Below are 23,034 nucleotides of genomic sequence, written 5' to 3'. Positions count from 1 at the left end.
CTGTATTTAGGGAAGAAAACAAGCTTATAGTTTAGGAAACCTATGGGGCATCTACAGCAACTTCCTTTTCTGTTTTGCATTTTTTAGGAAACTTATGTAGCTCACCAATAGATCAAAATTCAATAATGATTATCTCAAATTTAATGATGATTTTAAATGTTACATCACATTTGGGATGACTTTATGAGGACTCTAGCCCTACTTATATCATTACTCTTATAATTATTATTATGATTTAAAATGTTTTTTTTCGTCACCAACTATAGATTTACTGGAAGCTAAATATTAAATAATATATGTGATGAAAATTTATTGGCGAAACGATTAGCAAGTGTGATATGAATAATAGCATTCAAGTATAAATAATGTTTTTTTTTTTTTTTTGTGTATATATTAGAAGCAATAATTAGTGAATGACAACTTCATGGTTTAAAACGCTCATTACCTCAAATGCGGATAGCGGATAATATCCGCATTAACCACACAGATGCGGATGCGGATATCAAAAACCATTATCCGTATTTTGTGGATGCTAATGCGGAAATTGCTATTATCCGCATCCGCATTTATTTTGGTGTAATGACTTATTTGTATTTGTTGTTTACCACGTAGGTTTTTTAGCCAATTTCCATACCCTATTAAACTAATTACAATTGACTAACATTTTATGATTGATTTTCCATTTATTTTTCCTTTTTTTTTTTATCAATATTAGAAGATAGATATTAAAGAGGCCAAGTCATTCTAAAAGTCATTCTTATGTCCCTCTTGAGTCCCTCCAAGAATGATATGGCTATTAAAATCACAATTTAATCAAAATTTAATAATGATCAATCACAAGCCTAATGGAGATTTAAATAACTACATGATTCCTGAAGGGACTCAAGAGGGATACAAGAGGGACTTGTAGCATTGATCTAAAGAGGCCTGATATTAACGGGGATCAACCTCGAGTACTATAAATACAAGTGCAACAAGTGTGGATGAATTATTAGCAAGGAAAATGTCTCAACTGAAAATGATGAGAACAATTTTGTCCCAATATTAATGTTTTTGGTCCTAAGAAAAGAAACGGATATATAGGATCCCATTCCTGCAAATATTTGGTGTTGAAATAAAACTCTATATCCTTCAACAAACCAATAAGTAGCTCATAAACACATGGTTCCAACTAATTCTCCAATGAGTTGGGATTTTAGTTTTCTGTGAAAGGAATGAATGCCAAGGGAAACGTTCCATTCAATTACATAAGAGAAGCATACATCACTCATATGTGAATGTTGCATAAGGCATGACATCATATGCTCCTCCAACGTTAACGTACGTCCAACCACCTGCACCTCCCCATCAATGAACCATCACATGCATATATGGGGATTCAACTTTAAAAGATGGACTTAATTAAGTAGCTAGTAATATTAAAAAAAAATCAAAATATTTTCAAAATTGTTTAAAATAAGCCCTCAAAGAAGGCCCAAAAAACTAAAATAGTCCCAAAAGATCTATTACTTGTTAAAGTAATGGTTAAGTTATTTACCTCTTCCTATAAGCTTAAGCTTTTGGGATAACTGATAATTTAACCTAGTAATTACCTAATATATGGATAGAAATTAATAACCGTATGAATAGTGGCTAATAATCATTTAATGTGGATGCGGTTATCTAAAAGTGATATCCCCATAATGCCAACTTGGATGCAATTATATTACCAATAACCGCATATGCATCAATGCATACAGCCCAAGTGTGAATAGTCTGTGTGGAAGCCTAATAACCACAGGTTAACAATTAAAGTAGTTAACTTTATTTATGACCCGACCAAAATAACACAATACAATGAAATTATCTAAGAGGAGATGGAGATTATAACTAAAGGAGCTAGAGAAATATGATTTATTGAATACCAGTTTCTTAGAGGATTTAGTCTTATGTAATATGTATCATTAAAGAAGGAATGAAGCTACAAAGAACAGAATAAATAGGCAAACAAAAAAACGTAAGAAAACATATGTATCATGTCATGTTTTGAAGACTCATTCTATTTAATTTATTTTTTTTCGTAGTGTTGGGCCATCGTATGAATTTTATTTGTTTTTAGAAACTTTGGTGGCTTATATAGTAGCTTATGAGTTTGGGCTTAAAATATTTCTGAACTTTTTTATTTCAAAAATTATGTTGTGTGAGAGGCCATTTTTATATAATTTTTTTGGGACTCATTCACCATATGCATATTTTTGGAGATTTTTGGTAGAGGAGCCTAGCTTAGGTTTGGACTCAAAAAGTCTAGATGTAATTTTTAAAAAACAAAATAAAACTTGAACACCCTTTGGTGCGATACAAATTGCAGGATCGATCTTCCATTCTAAGTTTACAAGTATAGATTATGTGCTCGCTAAAATGTGTCATCTTCTGGATTAGAGCAAGGGCTAATTCTTAATTAGGGTTTATAATTCTCTCTCTAATAAATGGTTGGCCAAGTCTTTTTAGGTTGCCTTTCTTTGTGCTGTACATATAAATTGACCACCGGTTGTTGCTGGCTTGTTCCTCTACCTTGTCGTTTTCCCTCCGGTTGAGGGGTTGTGCAGGCTTACTAATCCAGAAATGAGCTCTAATCACTCATGGAGAAATGCTTAGGGTATTGGTATATTTCAGGTCTACCAACCTTTGTTTTGTTTGCATGTAATAAATGAGACCAACTAGACCTTTTGATTGATCTTTTCATGTCACCAGAACATTGAATGTTTGAGGAAGACCACACAAAAATGTAAACCTACCAAATTAAATTCTATCAGTCTCACACTTGGCTATCTTCCAAAAAGATAAGATTAATGATTCCTTAAGTACACAGCTTTTTCAACACCAGCTTAACCATAAATGAGGCTAATCTGAAGGTCAAGGACTTGACCAATTATTATGGCTATCTCGCTTGGGAAAAATTTGAACTCTTAAGAAAGAATTCGTAAATGGGAGACAAGGTTAACAAGGTTAGAAGTCTACCTAATACCATGTTAAATTACTATTTATTTTAAAAACTTAAATCGATAAAAAATTATGAGTTTAATCATTTAATTAAAGAAAAATATTAGGACATGTCATAGCATAAAATTCTAATTTTTTCTTAAATGTAGATTGAGTCTACGGATTCTAAAACAAGGTGACAAACTTACAAATGAAATTATTCGATAAAACCTATTAAGACGACAGCATATCACAAGCTAAAAAAGACTACAAATTAAAGCTCAGATGCAAATCCAATATTAATTAGAGCTAAAAGCAAAGCATTCCAACAAACACTAAAATCACTCCAAAAATCACCAAAATACACGCTTGTCATGGTTGCCTAGGGACGTACGGTTCTGAAGAATTTGTTGGTCTAACTCATCTTATAAAATTGGTTCTATAAGAGAGGGTTGCTCATTTTTATAAACATGCCCAAGGTCTTGTCCACAGACAATGCAAGATTATTTCTCAACAAGTTCCATAAGCTATCACAGTGGTCATTAAGCCGTTGATAGAGATCATGGTAATTATGGGATAATTTACACTGCACCGCTACTACAACGCATGTTGAGCAGAGACGGAGGGGGGGGGGGACCGGGGTGGGCCATGGTCCCCCCCAAAATAAGGAAAAAAAAAAAAGAAAAAAAAAAAAAGGTAAAGTAATGTTTTAATTTTAGTCATTTGGTCCCCCTCCAAAAAACAATTTAACCCTATTTTTAGATTTTTTGGCCCTATTCTTAATTTTTTTTGGGCCACACCCATTAAGTTTTTTTTATTTTCGGTTCTTACTTTCAAATGCTCACTTTTTTTTGGCCCTTACGGTAGTCTTTAGTTTATAAAAAACAACCAAAATAACTTTTTTTAATAAAAAAATTCTAAAGAACTGAAAAAAAAATTTTGGTTGGCCCCCTCCCATAAAATTTCTTGGCTCCGTCCCTGATGTTGAGAATGGCCATTTCCAACGGCAATAGCAAAACATAAATTGCATGTGTACGTGTTAGGTGGATAATGACACTGCTCCACCGTCACGAGGTTTTGGAAAAATGATATTCGGTTTGGTCATCTATCACAAGTTTTGGGACCTTCATTAATAATCAATATACATTGCACACTACCAAAGGATTTTAATTAAGCATATACGGTAAGCAAGAGAAGACCGTGAGATTAATTAAATTATTAAAGCATGCGCTTTTATATCCTTACAGAAATAACCAAAACACAAAACACTTTAAATAACACAAAAATTAAAAAATAAATTAATTAAAACCAATTTTATGTCATGTACTCATGTCATATATATATACTATCTAAAACATGTTAACAAATAAAGCCTAAACTCACTTTATTTTGCATTTGATTTTTGTTTCTCGCTCTGGAAGTTTTTAAAAGAAATAAAAAGGGTGGATTTGTTAGGTTATATATATTGTAAAAAGAAGAATTATCAATCTCTGTCAACCGATTAAATTGTGAGAGCTCCATTGCTTAGAAAAAGAAAAAGAAATCAAATCTAATTAAGTAGATGTAAGTCCATTTTTCACATTTATTGGTCCATTCTCTAGTGATCATGGGTGCATGCATATATGGATCACATTAAAGGTCCACAAAGGGCTATATATATCTTGTAAAAAGAAGAATTATCAATCCTGTCAACCGATTAAATTGTGAGAGCTCCATTGCTTCGAAAAAGAAAAGGAAATCAAATCTAAGTAGATGTAAGTCCATTTTTCACATTTATTGGTCCATTCTTTAGTGATCATGCGTGCATGCATATATGGATCACATTAAAGGTCCACAAAGGGCTATATATATATATATATATATATATATATATCTTGTAAAAAGAAGAATTATCAATCCCTGTCAACCGAATAAATTGTGAGAGCTCCATTGCTTAGAAAAAGAAAAAGAAATCAAATCTAAGTAGATGTAAGTCCATTTTTCAAATTTATTGGTCCATTCTCTAGTGATCATGGGTGCATGCATATATGGATCACATTAAAGGTCCACAAAGGGCCAGATTATCGTATGAATCACTGTCTTATCTTTTATAGGGCGTTTTTCAACCCAATTCGGACTCAAGAATATTATCAAATAACACAATTTCAGGATTAGTGCTGATAGTTTTTTTGTAAACTCTCTTAATTTTTCCGCTTGCCTTTGAATTCATATATTAAATTTTCAACAAGAAAAATACTTGCAGATAGATTAATTAAGAAAGTGGGGGAAATGAAAAGAGCACAACCTTGTCTTTACACTTTTTATAATAATCCAAAAACATTTTAAGATTACATATCAGCTTTCATTCCATATCATACTACTATAGTAAATTAACTTAATATCTGATATTCCCAAAGTTTTACTTTGTGCATAACCCTTTCTCATCTTCATCTTTCTCCGCTGCTTCATAAAATGCGACCATCAAATTCTCGCAAAATGCTCACGATCACCCCATTAGGGGTTTGGGGTGGCCTGCGGGGGTGCCCACAAGCCACCCCTAGGGTGGTTTACGGCCACCCCATAGGGGTTGGGGGGGTGCCACCCCTAGCAACCCTTCAATTTTTTTTATTTTTATTTTTTTAATTTTAGATTTAACTTTTAAAATTAATTTAATAAAAAATTAATATTTTAATCATCTAAAACAGGGAATTTTGAGTGGCCCTAACGGGTGTTAAAAATTTTTAACGGTAGGAAGTTTCTTGTAGTTTCGATTGACTTAGGGACTAAATTTTCGAAAAAAAATACCTAGGGAGTTTTTAATGAAGGCGCATTGATATGAAAAGTTTATATCTAAATTCCCATATATATATATATATATATAGTAAGGCTAGAAGCTAAAAAACTTTCTGAAGCCCAAATATTCCAATGACAATAAAATAAGCATCAACACTAAATAAAAAATTGTTAAATAGTGCACTAGAAATAATAATGTAACCTCCCCAATAACTAAAATTTAACATTTTAAATGATTTAGAGTAGCTAACACTGTTAAATAGGTTAAAACTTTTCGGGGTTTCATACTTAGGTGCATATAATTGCAAAAAATTCAAAGGTTTATAAAAATAAAAAAAGTTGGTAAAGAACAAAATTTTTAAGAAAAAATATACATATACCCGAATAATTCTGAAAGTCCCTCTTATATCATTCCAAAAATGAGGCAGCTTTTAAAATTATCATTTGATCAACATCTAATAATCAATAAAAGTCTAAGGTCCCGTTTGGTTTGCGGAATAGACCATTGGATTGGACTAACTGGTACTAGTTATAGATAGTCCTTTGTTTGATAACACTCTATTCCTGTGAATAATCTATTCCCATGGGACTATTAATCTCATACATACAGAGTTAGGTAAGCCACTAAAAAATGAGTGGATTAGCTAATCCTTTCTTGTGGGATTAAATTAATTGTATAAATTGTCACAAAAAACCCCACTTGTAGGATTAAATTTCGTTCTCTCTCTCTCTCTCTCTCTCTCTATATATATATATATATATATCTCTGTTTCTCTTTTCTCCGCCTCTATATTTCGTTATCTCTCTTTTTCTATCTTCCTTTCTATTTTCTCTCTGATTCTTCTAGTATAGTTTTTCCACAAGTGCAAACAATTTTTTTTTTTTCTCTATGTCGTCTCCCTTCTCTGTACCTTTATTTATTTATTTTTATTTATTTATTTTTTTAATTTCTGTTGTTTGATTCTCTGTACCGTTTCTCTCTGATTTCCTTCTCTCCGTTTCTTTTTTTCTTTTTATGTACCTTTTTTTTTCATTCTGTTTCTCCGTATCTCTTTTTTTCTCAGTTTTTTTTTTCTTTGGCAGAGAACCAGAATCTGCAAAGTTTTTATAAAATACAAATATATAATCTATTTTTTTTATTTCTTTTAATTCTCTGTACATTCTTCAACTATATTTTTTTGATTTCAAGATTGAGTTTGATTCTGTTTTCTCCAACTATATTTTTTTTATATAAATAATTTTGTAGCATAATTGCAAAAAAAAAAAAAAAAAAGGCCACATACCTGACATAATTAAAAACAAAAAAGAAAAAGAAATTATAGTAAAGTTATTTATGTTTAAAAAAAAAAATGAATGAAAGTCCTTAATAATATAAATTGTATTTGTATTATAAGGGTATTTTAGAAAATTTGATTACAATATAATTCCATTCACCAACATATTGCATTGTATCAAAGAAGGAATATGATTAGCTAGTCTATTCCAGCATTACAACCAAACAAAGGAATATGAATAACTAATATATTTCACACTATTCTATTCCTAGTAGTAGCTAATCATTTTTCAATGGACTAAACATTCTGCGAACCAAACGAGGCCTAGTGGTGATTTTAAAAAACATCATCTCATTGTCAATGTCATTAGTCAATATCCCCCTCAAACAATCATCTCATTGTTAATGTCACCTCTAAAACTATCACTTATGTCAATATCTCCCTAAACTACCAAAACAATGTCACTGTCTCCTTAATAACAAAAATGTCCTTCATAAAATAAAAAATAAAAAAGTAAAATTATAACAAAAAAACTAAAAACTAAAATTTAAAATATTTGAAAAAAATACAAAAAATATTTAAATAAACAAAAAAAAAAAAAAGGAAAAAAATAATCCAAAGTGGTCATGTTAATTTTTTTTGGTTCAAATTTGAGATATTTTTGTCATATTAAAAAAAAATTAAGATCATTTTTGTGTACGTCATTTCACTTGCCTTTGAGAGATATTGACATTGCTTTGGTAGTTAAGGGGGAATATTAACACAGTTGGTAGTTTGTGACGGAGGTTAACAATGATGAAATAGTTTGAGGGGTGTGTGCGTTTTTCTCAAAGTTTTAATACATAAAATTGTTTTAGTGTGGTGAAATCCGTTGCAAGTACTATTTTATGACTTTTTTGTTGTTTAATGTTGACTTAATTCGATCTACCCAACCGTCTTCGTAGGACTCACTTTTTTATATTATTTTTTGTTATTAATATTTATATTTTTTGCCATTCTTTCTAATACTTTTTTTTGCAAAAATAAATAAATAAATTATAATGTAGTCATTAAAAATTAGCGTGAGACTTAGAGGAGAAATGGTTATGTTATAAGCTAAAAGAACTTTCTTAAGCCCAAAAATGTTAATAACAATAATAAGCATCAACACTAATAATACACTAAAAGTAATAATATTATCTCCCCTATAACCAAAATTTAACATTTTAAATGATTTTAAGATATGTTTAATATCATCGCTATTACCATTTGGATTAGGTATTAATTCAAGATAGATTTATGATCTTCCACGTATATGAAGAGGTCAAATTTGCCCCATTAATTATGAGGATACAAATATAAATTAGGATTCTCTCAATTCATTTGAAATGAAAAGAGGCGGGTTTTAGTCAAAATTAAAGACAAAAATGTCCCAATATTAATATTTTTGGGCCTATAATGGATAGGATCCCATTCCTGCAAATATTTGGTGTTGAAATAACAATATCCATCCTCCAACAAACCAACAAGTAGATCATTCCTATTCAAAAAAAAAAACAAGTAGATCATAAACACATGGTCCCAACTAATGGGAGCTAAGAAAAGTCTTTATTTCACAGAAAACTAGTTTTCTGTGAAATAAATGAATGCCAAGGGAAACGTTACATTCAATGACGTAAGAGAAGCATACATCACTCAAATGTGACTCTTGCGTAAGGATTTTTTCTTCTTTTTTCTCAATGATGCTTGCAAGATCCTTCTGGCTCTTCCCGGTCCGCAAACAAAATTTCTTTAAATATTTCAGTTTTTGCATTTTCACGCCCCTCGATTCTTGAAGCTTGTGATGAAATGGGCCGATTGAAACTGACTTAGGAGTGTAGGCTTTTTCCTTTACCATATGAAGCTTCTTGGGAACCTTGTAAATGCAGCACTTGGGCCATTCCTCAATTGGTGGAATGTCAATGATTAACTCCTCGCATTTAGGCTCCAGTGCACCTACAAAGCTTATAAATTATTTCAACCTGTACCTATAATGACCATCATTTTATTTATATTAGAGTACTAATAGCAGATGTCTTATATGTTATTCCCTTCTTTATGTTTAGGAAAAAATTTTAAAAAACCACAAAAACCTACTCACATCAAATTCTCTACATTTGACCAACCCCCAAAGGTTGCTACAATGTAATTTAATTTCATTAAAATCACAGAGGGACACAATCCAAATACACAAGAAGTATATAAGAGAAAATTCAAAAAACCCTAATTAAGAAGTAAAAGAAGAACAAAAGTCTAAGAATTACGTAATTTTAGAAAAACGAGGAAAGTTATACGCTGCCATCTAAGCATAAAGAGATTTGAACATAATAACTTTTGATTTTAATACCGATCTCTCACAATCTTTGAAAGTGCACGCACTCTGTTCTACAAATGCACCACATTAAGCATAGAAGAGCCATCCTCCAAGCTTCTAAAATGCACCGACTTCCCAACTAACCTCTCCAGCTAACCAACAACTCTGCCACCCTTTTACGCATTACCCACTTTACAGCTAAAAGATGGAAGATTGAAACCCACAATTCTCCAGCCACTTTATGGTGGAGAAGAAAGTGATCTATAGTCTCCCCGCTACTCTTGAACATGCAACACCAATTTACCACTATGACATGTTTTTTCTCAAGTTATCCAAAGTTAAAATCTTTCCTAACATTGTCATCTACACAAAGAACACTTCTCTCAAAAGAAGTCATAATTCTCCAAATGCTCTTCCAAGAAAATGGAGAGCCGACGGGATTGCAAAGCGCATGATAGAAATATCTAACCTTGAACTTCCGCTTTTTGGAAGGGATCCAACATATTTTATGTACACCACCTCGTCTTGACTCTTTTTCTTTTTCTTTTTTTTTTGATGTCGGGGAACTTCTCCATGGCAGGACCCTTTGGATCTATCCCTACAGAGTAAACCCCGGTTCCGTGCACCGCACCCTCAGATGTTTCCTTACACAGAACTGGTTAAATCGCAGGCTTTTCACCAGAGGGTGCAGCCCCAAGGAATTGTTTGCACCAATGAGATGTTGAACCTTGGACTTTGAAGGGAGCAATACCTAAAGACCAAGGTCTCCATCATTTAGGCCAACCCCTTGGGGTTTACCTCGTCTCAACTTGAGAGAATACAAAAAATCAAAGAACAAAGTAACCAAGTCCGTCACACAATCATGCAATGGTATGGTATAAGAAATATTCCATTGAATATTGTTGTTATAAAATTTGCACATGATCCATCACCAAAGCCTCCTTATAGCGAGAAATACTAAACAATTCCGAAAAAAAGCATTTAGGGGATGACCACACACCACAAATCATGCCAAAACATTATCTTAAACCTGTCTCTTACCTCATATTTGACAAATCTAGAAAACAAACCTCCACCCCCTCCTAACGTTTGTTCATACCCCCCACCCCAGAAAGACCAACAACCTCCTTAGAGCACCATTATATTAACTTTCCACAACCAATCTCTACAAAGCCTCCCTTTCCATGGTAAAACGACATAACCACTTCTCCAAGAGAGCTCAACTAAGCTAAATTAGATTTTTGACCCCCAATCCACCAAAGAAAAATGGAGGACAAATCTTATACCAATTAACTAGATGGAATTTAAATTGTCAACTCTACCCCATAGAAAATCTTTCAGAAGGTTCTCAATCCTATTAGCAACTCCTACAGGAATGGAAAAAAGGATAGATAATAATTGAGCAAATTGGAAAAAGAGTGCTTTTAATCAATGTTGAGCTACCAGCCTTCAAAAAATAAAGCCTCTTCCAACTAGCCAACTGACATTTCATTTTTTCAACAATGTCATCCCATATTGACTTAGCCTTATACGAGGAGGCCCCCAAAGGAAGCCCTAAATAGTTCATGGGAAAAGGAAACACCTTACAACCAAGGATACGAGTCTAACCTCCAGCATCATCCATTGCGCCAAGGAGGACTAACCCAGATTTAGATACGTTAATCTTCAACCTCAAGACAACTTCAAAACATTAGAAGAGACGGTGCATGACAGAAATGGGCTAGTTTTGCCTCACAAAAGATCAAAGTATAATTTGCAAACATGAGATTAAACACTAGGAGCTCATCAATATTCCTTGACCCCAACGAAAAACCTGATAAGAGCCTCCTATCCACTAAAGCGAACAACATCCTACTCAAAGCCTCCATGACAACTACAAACAACAAAAAAGATAAAGGATCTCCTTGTTTTAGGCAAGGAGAGGTATTAAAGAATGCAGAAGGAGATCCATTAATCAGCACTGAAAAATACACTGTAGAAATACAACGAGCTATCCAATCTCTCCATTTCTCCCCAATTCCATATCGTCTCAATAGATACAGCAGGAAATCCTAGTTAACATGATTGTAGGGAATTTTTAGCTCCAATTTACAGAGCATATCAGGTTCCCTTGATCTAATTCAGCTATCAAGCTATTCATTAGCTATAAGTACCAAATTTTCACTCAAAATAATGTTATTTACTTTCATGTTCACCAATAGACTAATTGTTATTGTTAATCATTTTTCTTTTTTATTATTTTTTACATTTTTACAATTTTTAGTGATTAGCAATAAATCTTCAAACATCTAGAAATGAAAATAAATATCCATTTCAAACAGTCAAATAATGAGTGGCTATAAGACCCTGTAAAATTGGTGATAATGAAGTGGGAAAGATACACAACGTTTTAAAAATGAAAAAGCGTCCAGATTGTCTGAGTACCAAAGCTGATAAATTGTTGCGATATTTTTTATTTTTTTATTAAAAAGAAGCAGCTTAGTAAAGAATAAGAAAATTAGGATTTTGATGGCAGGCTAGAGGGTTGAGAGTAGGACTAAAAGAGTAGACTGTTGGGGGTAACAAAAGGAGGCATAGTTACTTGACTGTAACAGCAGGGAGGTCGGAAGGAGAAGAGGAAAAAGAAGATAAGCAATTAAAAAGCTCATTTCTAATTTCTATCAAAAATAAGAAAATCAAAGCAATGAACCGAACAAGCAATGGGAACATAATCCCTTCTAGGTAATGTTTCACCAATGATGTATGGAACAGTTTGTATCCGTGGAGGGAAATGCAAAACTCCAGTTAAGAGGGCCAGAATTTGGAGCAAATCAAGGTAAAGTGTATCTCCCGTGTGTCTGAAAAACTTCTAGTGCTCTAATGTTCTCAAGGCACCCGACTTCAAATCACTCTTAAATGGCAAAAAACCACAATGTGGGGAAAGGATCCTACTCAACTTCAAACAAGCAGATTTAACCTTACAACAAATTTAACAACATAACCGATAGATCATTCATGTTACCATCAACACCCGCTAGTGATTAACAATTTCTAGTTCAAAAAACAGGGCAGTCCCCTGACAGTGATTCTTTTTCCACATTATATGTGGCAAAAAAATCTGTTTTGTTAAATGCCCATCATAACAAGGACAACTTAACACCAGGGTGCACTTGCCAACCTTTTGAGATGAAGCCTAAAATGGGACTAAAATTTGCTACAGATGACATCAATACATCTAAATAATGGTTATTTTTCTTTCAAATTACTTGATGATCAACACACTCAAGTTAAAAAGAATTGTCGCATTACACACAAACCCATTGAGTTTTTGCTCTTCCTCTCAGGTTGGGTTTCCATGACATGAATTTTGAAGGACACTCATTGAAGATTGTTCAAGACATGTCCTGTCCAAAGGTAGAATTTCGAAGCACATGGGCAACAGTTGAGGATGCTAATACTAGGGGCACATTTCTAATCAAAAGAACCAATATACAATGCCACAAGCCCACAAGACAACGCGAACTTAGGTTGATGTTATGCTTTGTCCTTCAAAGAACAGAAATTTAAGTCACTGAGGCACCCCTGACTTTCTACTTGAAAATACCAATATGTTTCCATTTTGTAGAGATAGAGAGAGAGGAAGAAAGAGAAGCGGACCTTGTAGATGCCGGAGGCATGTAGCACTGATATGGAGGCGGAGGCACCGGCACCGACGAAGAGGGAGGCAACAGCGAAGGCTTTTAAGGTCATGAGGCCTGATTGCCCCGCGCAGCCTCTTCTGTACGACAAAACGACCCAACCCAACTGGGCACCACTGGCCAGAGCCCACCACCAGTGGCTGAAGGCCCTGCCACTTTCCTTCTCCTCCTCCATCCTGAGGGATCGTACCCTGCCTCCCTCGATCGTCAGTCTCAAGCTATTAGGGGTGTCAATCCGGTTCGGTTTTCCGGTTTTTGGCCAAAACTGGGAACCGAAACCAGGGTATCCCGGTTCTCAATTTTGAGAAACCGGAACCGGGACCCCGGTTAACCGGGGTCCCGGTTACCGGCCGGTTCCAGTTTTATCCGGTCCGGTAACCGGTTTTTTTAAAAAAATTGGTTTTTTTGGCTTTTTTTGGTTTTTTTTTTTCATAAGTTGACCAATTTTTAAAAAAATGTATTAGTTTCTTTGTCTAAATTAAAGGGGCTTTATTGTGATTGTTCTAAATAATTAAAAAATAAACCTAAAAAAATCCTAAAATCCTAAAAAAATCAATGTTTTTGCCTATTTGGGCCTCAGAAATAAAAATTTAATTTTTTAAAATACCCTAAACCTAAACCTAAGTGTAATATATATATATATATATATATATATATATATATAGAAACCCGGTTCCGGTATTCCCGGTAAAAACCGGGTGCCAAAAACCAATACCGAAACCGGGGTACCCAGTTTTTGGATTTTTCAAACCAGAACCGGAACCGGGACCCCGGTTTCCCGGTTTTTTCGGTTCCGGTTTCCGAGTAATTTTTGACACCCCTACAAGCTATGAAGGCCAGCTCGCTTGCTCTTGCTTTTCCCAACCCCTCTGATTGTTGTTCTTTCTTCGTATGGGCTTTGCTTGTGCTCTTTCACGTGTATTGGGCTTCCTCGGTTATTGGGCTTTGTACTTTGTTCATGGACTTTATCTTGTGGTTGCTCTGTTCTTGGGCTTTGTACTTTGTCCCGGTATTTTGACGTGATTCTGACGTGGCATGGAAGACACTTAGCACAAACTAAATGGCTTTGACGTGGTGAACTGTTAAATTTTTTACGGAACGACTAAAACATAAAATAGAAATTGATATAATATAAAAAATAAAAAAGGTTGAGTGGTACTTAAAATCTCGTAAAAAGAGAAACAATAATTTTTTTTTAAATGAGCAGTAATTGCATAATACTAAACTCAACGTTCAAAGAAGAAGAGATATATCAGATTATCATATGAAATAAACCGATTAATTAAGTTTACCATTTCGGAACATAAAATAGCAAAGGACCAAATTAAGTAGCCACATTTAGTTTAAAGAAAATAGGTTTTGAAGTATGAAGCAAGCTACAAGCTGAACTACCAATGGAGAGTGTGGAACATGGTAATGACAAATTGAGCACAGTTTAAAATAAGATGTGTTAAATTGTTAAAATATTTGATTAAATGATTAAATTTACTATTTCTAATTAGTTTAACCTTTTGAAATAAGTGATAATTTGAAAAATTAAAAATATGTCGATATTCATTAAGGATGTTATGAAGGGCCTGGTTCGATGGAAGCCATAAATGATAAAACCACTCCAGGTGAGATTGCTGAGTTAATGGAACAAAAGGATTTGAAGTAAAATCAAAAGGCATAGAAAAATGGTAATAGAAATACGAAGTTTTTTCAGAGGAAGAAAAATCACATTGGAAAAATTTTGGATGAAAGTGGACGGTTATACATGAAATATATATATATATATATATATATATATATATATATATATATATATATATATATATATATGCTTCTAATTTCATGTGTCAAGCTCTTCTTCAAGTTACACTACATCAGCTGTTAATGCAAAAAAGGCTCTTTTATCATGAACTTTAGCGCAAAGCTTAATTAGACTACTTTACGAAACTTGAACAATATTATTGTCTTGATTTTTCTAGTTACAATTAGTAGGTTTATACCCATAAAAATGATTAATAGCCAATTAGCTGTTTCCATTTATTTATATATAGAAACTAACGAAGTAATTTTAAGCGGGCTAAAAGATCATTTTATACCAACGTCCAACCTGGACTTGGCAACCCAACAATTGTATTAAATTAATTAACTAGTAGTACTTAAACTTATTCATCATTTAGGGCTAATTTAAATCTTAGTAATTGACCACTATAGCAAAATGAGAAAGTTTCCTCTCCACAGTAGAAAAGGAAAACGAGAAATAAAAACCAAAGTAAGAAAGCCTGTAATTTTTGGATTTTATTATAGCAAACCTTTTCCCATTAGGATTAACCGACTAGTTAGAGAATCTTCTTTCCTTATAAATAGGGACTTCATCACCCTTTGTCTTTACATCCCATGTTTTTTTAGACGCTCCCCTTGAAAACGACGACGCTCCAGTTAAGAGATCTTGCTTTTCTTGCATTGATTTATCTTCATCATCTTTAGCAAGCGGATCACACCGGTGATGGGTCCTACAATACCCGCCTGAAACCGGAGACGATGATTTCGTCATAGATAACACCCTCCTCAGAGTACTGTTCTTTTTTTGTTTCTCATTAACCCAAAGCACGTCAGAAAAAGCAGAGGAATTGGAAACAGAGCAGGTTCTTCTCAATATCACCCCAAATATCTCTCCCGCGGCATCTTCTTCTTCTTCACCACCATATATGTGAAGCCTCAACCCTATTAAGAAGCGACCACGCTCCTAGTTGGGGCCCTTTTTTTGGTCACAGTAATAGATCGAGAAGGAAGAAGTGAATATGGGTTACTTGACGATGAAACATTTCAAGGGTATGCAGATCTCAAGTGGTTGCCGCATGGATTATTTAATTACTGTGGCTGAAGTTGCTGCTATTCAGTACGAAGAAGAAAAATCAAAGCAAAGATTGATCAAGGAAAAGGTTCTAAAGAAACCCATGACGATGCCTATGGACAGCCCAAGGAAACAAGGGTTTCATGAAGAAAAGATCATGGTTTCTGCTTTCCAAGCTCAAAGGGGTTTGAAGAGAATCTATGGGAGCGGAGAGGGGGAAATCAATTTCAAGATAAACCAAAAGAATTCTAAATATAATAACAAAAAACCTACTGCCAGCATGAGATTGGAGAAGAGGCAGAAATTAGATTTGCCCCCCTTTCCAAACCCACCACCGGACATGCCGGAGGAAATCAAGAATCATATAAAGGGGGTAGATGGATCAGAGTTGTTTATGGTAATACAAAAACGCCTCACCGCCACTGACCTAATGCCAGACCATTGTCGGTTGTCCATACCCTTTGGGAAGATCAATAGGGGTTTCTTGAAAGAGAGGGAGAGATATCTTCTTGACCAACAAATCTCATTGGAAGTGCCATTCTACGAGCCCTCGCATAAGGTGAGTAACATGATTTTGAGGCAGTGGAACATGGGCAAAGACTCGGGGAAAAGCAGCTCCATGTACGCGCTGAGGACACACTGGAATGCTGTCGTGGAAGCGAATGGTCTCAAGGAAAAAGATGTGATCCAAGTTTGGTCCTTCCGAGTTGGCGATGAACAAAAACTTTGCCTGGCTCTTGTGGTGGTTAGTAGGGTACGAGATCTTGATGGCCATGGCCGGAGCAAAATGAGTGACAACGAGGGAGCAAGTAGTAGCCTAGGAAGGGAAAAAGAACTGGGTTGTGGTGGCAGCATGTGGACTGTAGAAGACGCAAGTACCAGCAAAGAAGAGATAATATACAAACATGGAATCAACTCCTCAGCCTTAAGCCCATGAAGATTACGGGGTTTTGATATGACTGACCCTTTTCTTTCTTTCTGGGTCTAAGATTTTTATTCTTTTATTTCTTTTTTCCTTTTTTTTTTTTTAATTTGTAGTCGGCTACAGCTTGCATGTGATGATGTTTTATGTAATTAAGAGTCTATTGACCATTAATTTTCTCATATATATATATATATATATATATATATATATATATATATATATATATATATTCCCTTTCTTTTATTCCCTTTTCTTTTATTCTGTTTAATGTTTAGTAGAATAGATGCATGAGATTGCTTATCTTTAATGTAAAAGTCTAACGAGATTGACCAGTATGCGTAACTTCTGTTTTCCAACCAAAGTTTTCTCTAATGAAGTTCCTAATTTCAACCATTGGAGATGAGATGAAACCTAAATGAGAACTGGTATTTCTTTTTTCTTTTTCTTTTTTTGGTGCACGAAATTATAATATGGTATGATTGATATCCAAAAGAACGGACCAATTAAAAGACTACAAAAAGTGGTCAATAACAGCCAATTTCAAAACCAGAGCTTACACCTGAGATCAAATCAGCAAATAACACAAGATTCCACAAAGCAATTGCAAAAAAAAAATTGAAATATTAAGAGCTTACAACTAAGATCAAAACAGCAAATAACACAACATTTATCCAAGAAATAGATTAGCTCGTGAAGCCAAAGAATGAAATAGAATTAGCTCATGTTTTAGAATCTGGAGTGAAATAAGCTGAAACGAGATATAAAAACGATGTAGTTAATCACGATGAGGCTGCTCATGAAAAAAAAAAAAAAAAAAAAAATCAAGATGAGGCTACGCATGCAAGTTACATCAATTAAGCCAAAAAAAGCTTAAGAAAAGTACGAAAACAAACTGTCGAAAAAGGATTAATTAGAGTGAAGACGTGATTGTTATATCAAATCATAGACGTTCAGAGTAGGTTGTAAATAAGAAAAAGAGATATGCTTCACCTCATTAAAATGGCCATCTTTCAGCCATAAATGTCTACGTGGCATGAATTTTTTAATTTTTCTTTTTCCCTTCCTACAGCACCTTCTCTCTCCACTGTCAGCCAAGACTTTTTGTTTTCTCCTTTTTTCTCCTCTTCCCTCCATTTCTCCCTCTCGCCATTTTCTCCCTCTCTCTCTATTTCTCCCTCCCTCTCCCTCTTTGAGCTCTCACCGGTGTTGGTTGACTGGGTTCAGAAGCCAAAACTTTTTGTTTCTTCCTTTTCTCCTCTTCCCTCCATTTCTCCCTCTCGCCATTTTCTCCCTCTCTCAGACGCTCTTTCTCTCTGTTTCTCCCTCTTTGAGCTCTCACCGGTGTTGGTTGACTGGGTTCGGAAACAGCGGTGGTTTGGGTCCAGCAGAAGTTTTGCTCAGAAGACGCCATCGGCTTGGATCCAGTAACGGCGTTGGTTTGGGTCCGACAGAGGTTTGGATTTGGTATGATTTTTATTTTATTATTTTTATTTTTTTACTGTAAAATGATTCGTTGAACATTCCTATATGATTGTTTGCTTCAATATGATGTTGCTATAATTTTATGCTTGTGCTTAGCTTAGTGGTGAAAAATGGGATTTACTGCAATGTGATTTTGTCTTTTTTTTTTTTTTTTTTTTTGTGTGTGTTTCTTCTGTGCATATATGAGATTATCTTTACAATTTTTTGCTGAAAAATGGGATTATCTTTGCAAGTTCAAGTTGAACTCAATGATGCATGAACATATAGGTTGGATAACGAATTGAATTTAAAAAAGAAAAAGATTATGAATAATTGAGGTGATTACTTTGCTTAGTGATTAAGTAGATGCTTACGATTTTGGTTCAACTCAAGCACTTGAATGGACAGATTCTTGGAATTTACATGAATGGATTTCATTTATAAGATATGTAGGGTTAAAAGTGTGGAATGATGTTAGGCATGATTACTCCATTTGGACATTTTCTTCTTGTCAAATAATTATACTAATTATACATTTGTAGGATTAATTGGGATTGCCTTATCTTCTCTTAAATGGACATTTCAAGTTCACGCTTGAACAATGAGGGTGAAGTTGAATCTTTGTGTACACGTATTCCAAATGATGACACGGATAAAGAAGACATGTTGGTGCTTTATTCGGAGGAAGAATTTGATGATAACGAAGACAATGTTGTATTACCCGAGATGATTGATAGGAATGATGAAGTTGAAGAACCACAAAAGTCCATGGCCTTTAGTTCACATGAAGAAGTAATCTCATATTATAAAAAGTATGCTAAGCAAGTTGGCTTTGGTGTGTTAAAAAGAATGATTAAAAAGTCACCAGATGGTCACCCGAATTACATGATCCTTACATGCCTTCGTGATGGCTCAAAGTGGTGCAGCAAAAGTACTGCTCCCAAAGCAACACCAACAACTAATAGAACTGGGTGTAAGGCTAGGATTTGTGCAAATTTATGGGATGATGGGACGTGGTATTTGAGTAAAGTAGTGATTGAGCATAACCATCATTTAAGCCCAAAAAAAGCAAGATTTTTAAGGTGTTTTAAGACCATTAATGATGCTGCAAAAAGAAGGCTTGATCTTAATGATAGATCTGGAATATGTTTAAATAAGAATTTTAACTCATTGGTTGTTGAAATGGGGGGGTTTGAGAATGTTCCATTTGGGGAGAAAGATTGTCGAAATTTTATTACCAAGGCAAGAGAGTTTCGGCTTGGCAAAGGAGGTGGTCAAGCACTTTGTGATTATTTCAGAAGAATGCAAGACATGAATGATGACTTCTATTATGTGATGGACATGGATGATGATGCTAGGTTGCGAAATGTGTTTTGGGCTGATGCACGAAGTAGGGCAGCGTATGAATTCTTTGGGGATGTCATTACATTTGACACGACCTACTTGACAAATAGGTATGACATGCCATTTGCTCCTTTCGTAGAAGTGAATCATCATGGCCAGTCAATACTTTTTGGAGCAGGACTACTATCAAACGAGGATACAGACACATTTGTTTGGTTGTTTGAGTCGTGGTTGAAGTGCATGAAGTACCGAGCTCCAAGTGCAATTTTAACGGATCAGGCTAGGGCAATGAAAAATGCAATTGCGAGAGTTTTTCCAAGAACTCGACATAGATATTGTCTATGGCACATTATGAGAAAATTTCCTGAAAAATTTGGTGCACATGATCATTGCGAAGACATTAAGAGTGCCTTAAATACTTGTGTGTATGATTCTTTCACCGTTGATGAATTTGAGGAAAATTGGAAAAAATTAATTGAGAGTTATCAGCTTCATAATAACTCGTGGTTGAATGGATTATATAGTGAACGGACTTTTTGGGCGCCAATATATATGAAAGATACATTTTGGGCGGGAATGACTACAACGCAGCGGAGTGAAAGCATGAATGCCTTTTTTGATGATTACGTGCATTCACAAACCACACTAAAGGAATTTGTTGATCAGTTTGATAATGCTTTGAGAAAAATGGTTGAGAATGAGGCGCGTTCTGATTTCGATTGTTTTAATCGCACAATTCCATGTGCAACCAATCTATCTTTAGAGAAGCAATTTCAAGATGTTTACACAAACGCAAAGTTCAAAGAAGTTCACGAACAGTTTGCGACAGGTGTGCATTGTAACAATTCTCTTCTTAAAAGTGAAGGTGCAATTTCTACCTATCAAGTGGTTGAAACTTGCCAATCTCATGAAAACCACATGACCGACAAAACATTTATTGTTTTCTTTAATGAAGACGAATTTGAAGTGAAGTGCACTTGTGCAAAGTTCGAATTCAGAGGCATCATATGCAAGCATTCTATTTCGGTTCTAGTGACAAAGAAAGTTACAATGTTGCCACCAAGATATATTCTTGATAGATGGAGGAAGGATATAAAGCGAAAATATACTTTGATTAAGAGTAGTAATGATGTGTTTGTGAGTAGCTCTGGTGCCCAAAGATATGACAAAATGTTCGTGAAATTTGAAGAATTAGCATCGCTTACATTAGAAAGTGAGGAATATTCTATGGAAGTGATGAAAAATCTTGATATGTTAAATGAGAAATATCGTGCCTTAAAGTCTGGAAAGGTGCTTTCTCCTGTTAAGGTTAAACGTTTAGGGAGACCACGGTTACTAAGAACGGTACCTGCTATAGAGAAAGTGTCCAAAAAATCACAAGTTAAGATGGTGCCTATTGTAGAGAAAGCGGCCAACAAATCCCAATTAGAAAATAAGGCATCAAGCAGCAATAATGTCAAAAAGAAAGGACAAAGAAAGAAGGTTCATAATTTTTTTTCTTTTTACTTGCAAAATCAATCATTGCTTAACTGTACACTTTACACAAATATTTATTAACTGTAGAGTTCCAAAGCAAAGCAAGATGATGCCAAAACTTGCGAACCTTCATTGCCTCCTACAACTGGTGATCAGCACGACCAATTTATTAACACTCAGGTGATTTATTGAAATATGACAATTTTGCATGTGTTTAATTATGATTTTGCATTTATTTAAATTTGTTAATGTGTGCGTTAGGTGGATCCAACCAATGAATTCTCAAAATTAGTCAGCCAACACAAGTATGAAGAAGCTTTTGATGCAGCCTTGCGAATAAGTGATGTGTCTATTGTATATTCATTATGCTCTCAGGTTTACAAATTTATCACTACGTTATGTTACTTATTAAAGTATACTCGCTGCAACCATTTCTTATTGATGTTTCTTTTTTTAGGTTGATCTACGGTGTATTTTATCTATAGATCCTCTTCCTTTGAGCCAAGTAGTATTGCTTTACCTTTTGCGGCATCTAACATACGGTATCAATGACAACATTTCCCAAAAAATTGGTTGGATGATAGACGTTGCAAATGCCATAATTCCAACAGACCCAATGATTGCAGTGCATGTGCAGCCAATCCTCAATGAAGTCTATGGCTTTCTCAACTATCAACAATACTTGCCTACAATTACTAGTGATGAGCTCTCAAGTATCCGTCGTCTGATACATATAATTTGTTCCAAGATCATGTAATATGCCAATAACTTATGGGTGAGGGTGTTTCTCTTTTTGGGTTGAGGGTGTTTCATCCTTGGGTTTAGTTTTATTTTTGTAATGAAGGAAAACATTTATCATTTTGGCTTATGTAGTTATTTATTTTTGTAATGAAGGAAAACATTTGTCATTTTGGCTTATGTAGTTATTTATTTTTGTAATGAAGGAAAACATTTGTCATTTTGGCTTATGTAGTTATGTAGTTATTGTTGGTTCATTTGTTCTACCAGGAAGTGGGTATGCAGCTGCTCAAGTATGGAGGGAGGGGTTCCCTCAGAGTGTGCAAGATATTGTATCCAACGAATGCTGAGCATTTTGTTTTGCTCTGTTTTAATGAATCCCAATTCAAATTAAAAAAAAAAAAAGAAAAACAAAAAAAAAGAAAAAGGAAGTGGGTTCTATGAATGATTTGCCCAATTGTTATGTTCTGCACAATGGAGGATCTCAATTAACGTTTAAGACTTTCATTTTGGCAATTTTTGGTTGCTGTCTTCATTTTCTGGTGTCTGTGCTTTTGTTGTTTCATATTTGGTTTTCACTTTTTTTTTTTTTTTTTTTTTTTTTTTTGTTTTGTGGAGGAAGGAGTGAAAGATAGTGGTGTGTAGTATGAGTTTGAGTTCATGTCTTTTGTTGTTGTTGCTTCTGCTGCTGCTGCTGCTTTTCTTTTGGTTCTGTACAATGAACATAGTATTCGAATGCTGTGGTTTCTGCAGGTTTATGTTTCCTGCCTGCCAAGAACCCATACACTGGAAAGTTTTAACAATTTAGTTTCCCTTTTTCCCTTTAAAAGCAAAAATTTAAGCCTTTCTTTCCTTTGTTCATGTCTGTAAGTTGAAGCCTCTGCCATATCTGATGGTGAAAATCAATTCTTCAAATCAGCAATAACCATCACAACATCTGCAACCTTTTTTTTTTTTTTTTTTTTTTTTTTTTGCAACCTTTTGAATCTTGTGGAAATTCAAACCAACGAACCCAAAATAGATTTATAGTGCCATTTGTTCTGCTAAATCAGAAAAAATTATGATACCATATGATTCAGGGGAAAATTTTAAAGCAATCAAAGGAAATGGTAGGCAAAAAATCAAACCATCACCCCCAATTCGGCCCTTCCACACCGAAATCCCCAAAAGTAATAACACCCCAAAATCAATTCTTCAAATCAGCAATAACCATCATAACCATCATAGTATCTAGC

At 34.4% G+C, this 23,034-nt stretch overlaps 2 protein-coding genes across 2 annotated transcripts in view; both read left to right on the top strand.

Annotated features, from left to right (window-relative positions):
* The window catches only part of LOC132166643 (uncharacterized), a 74,322-nt gene that overhangs the window by 24,061 nt on the left and 27,227 nt on the right, over positions 1 to 23,034 (top strand). Inside the window, exons 2-3 of the mRNA XM_088511592.1 lie at positions 12,126 to 12,151; positions 15,833 to 16,694. Of these exons, the coding sequence (XP_088367718.1) occupies positions 12,126 to 12,151; positions 15,833 to 16,694 (888 nt within the window). The remainder of the gene's footprint in view (positions 1 to 12,125; positions 12,152 to 15,832; positions 16,695 to 23,034) is intronic.
* LOC132167220 (protein FAR1-RELATED SEQUENCE 6) lies at positions 17,854 to 22,040 on the top strand. Its single transcript, XM_088511677.1, has 5 exons — positions 17,854 to 18,244; positions 18,784 to 21,067; positions 21,149 to 21,241; positions 21,323 to 21,436; positions 21,519 to 22,040. Exons 2-5 carry the CDS (start codon positions 18,815 to 18,817, stop codon positions 21,816 to 21,818), a joined length of 2,760 nt encoding a protein of 919 aa, XP_088367803.1. The 5' UTR covers positions 17,854 to 18,244; positions 18,784 to 18,814; the 3' UTR covers positions 21,819 to 22,040.

The sequence above is a fragment of the Corylus avellana genome, chromosome 11 (genome assembly GCF_965113065.1).
Source record: "Corylus avellana chromosome 11, dhCorAvel1.hap1.2, whole genome shotgun sequence".
Classification (NCBI taxonomy): Eukaryota; Viridiplantae; Streptophyta; class Magnoliopsida; order Fagales; family Betulaceae; genus Corylus; species Corylus avellana.
The sequence above is the reverse complement of the archived record's forward strand: the minus strand, read 5'-3'. Positions and strand labels throughout refer to the sequence as shown.

Bases quoted from the DNA above. Each gene is read 5' to 3' on its own strand.
- LOC132167220 (XM_088511677.1), top strand. From the start codon at position 18,815: ATGGACATTTCAAGTTCACGCTTGAACAATGAGGGTGAAGTTGAATCT. The intron at 21,242-21,322 runs GTGATTTATTGA...TGTGTGCGTTAG, and splicing joins ACCAATTTATTAACACTCAG to GTGGATCCAACCAATGAATT. The intron at 21,437-21,518 runs GTTTACAAATTT...TTCTTTTTTTAG, and splicing joins TATATTCATTATGCTCTCAG to GTTGATCTACGGTGTATTTT.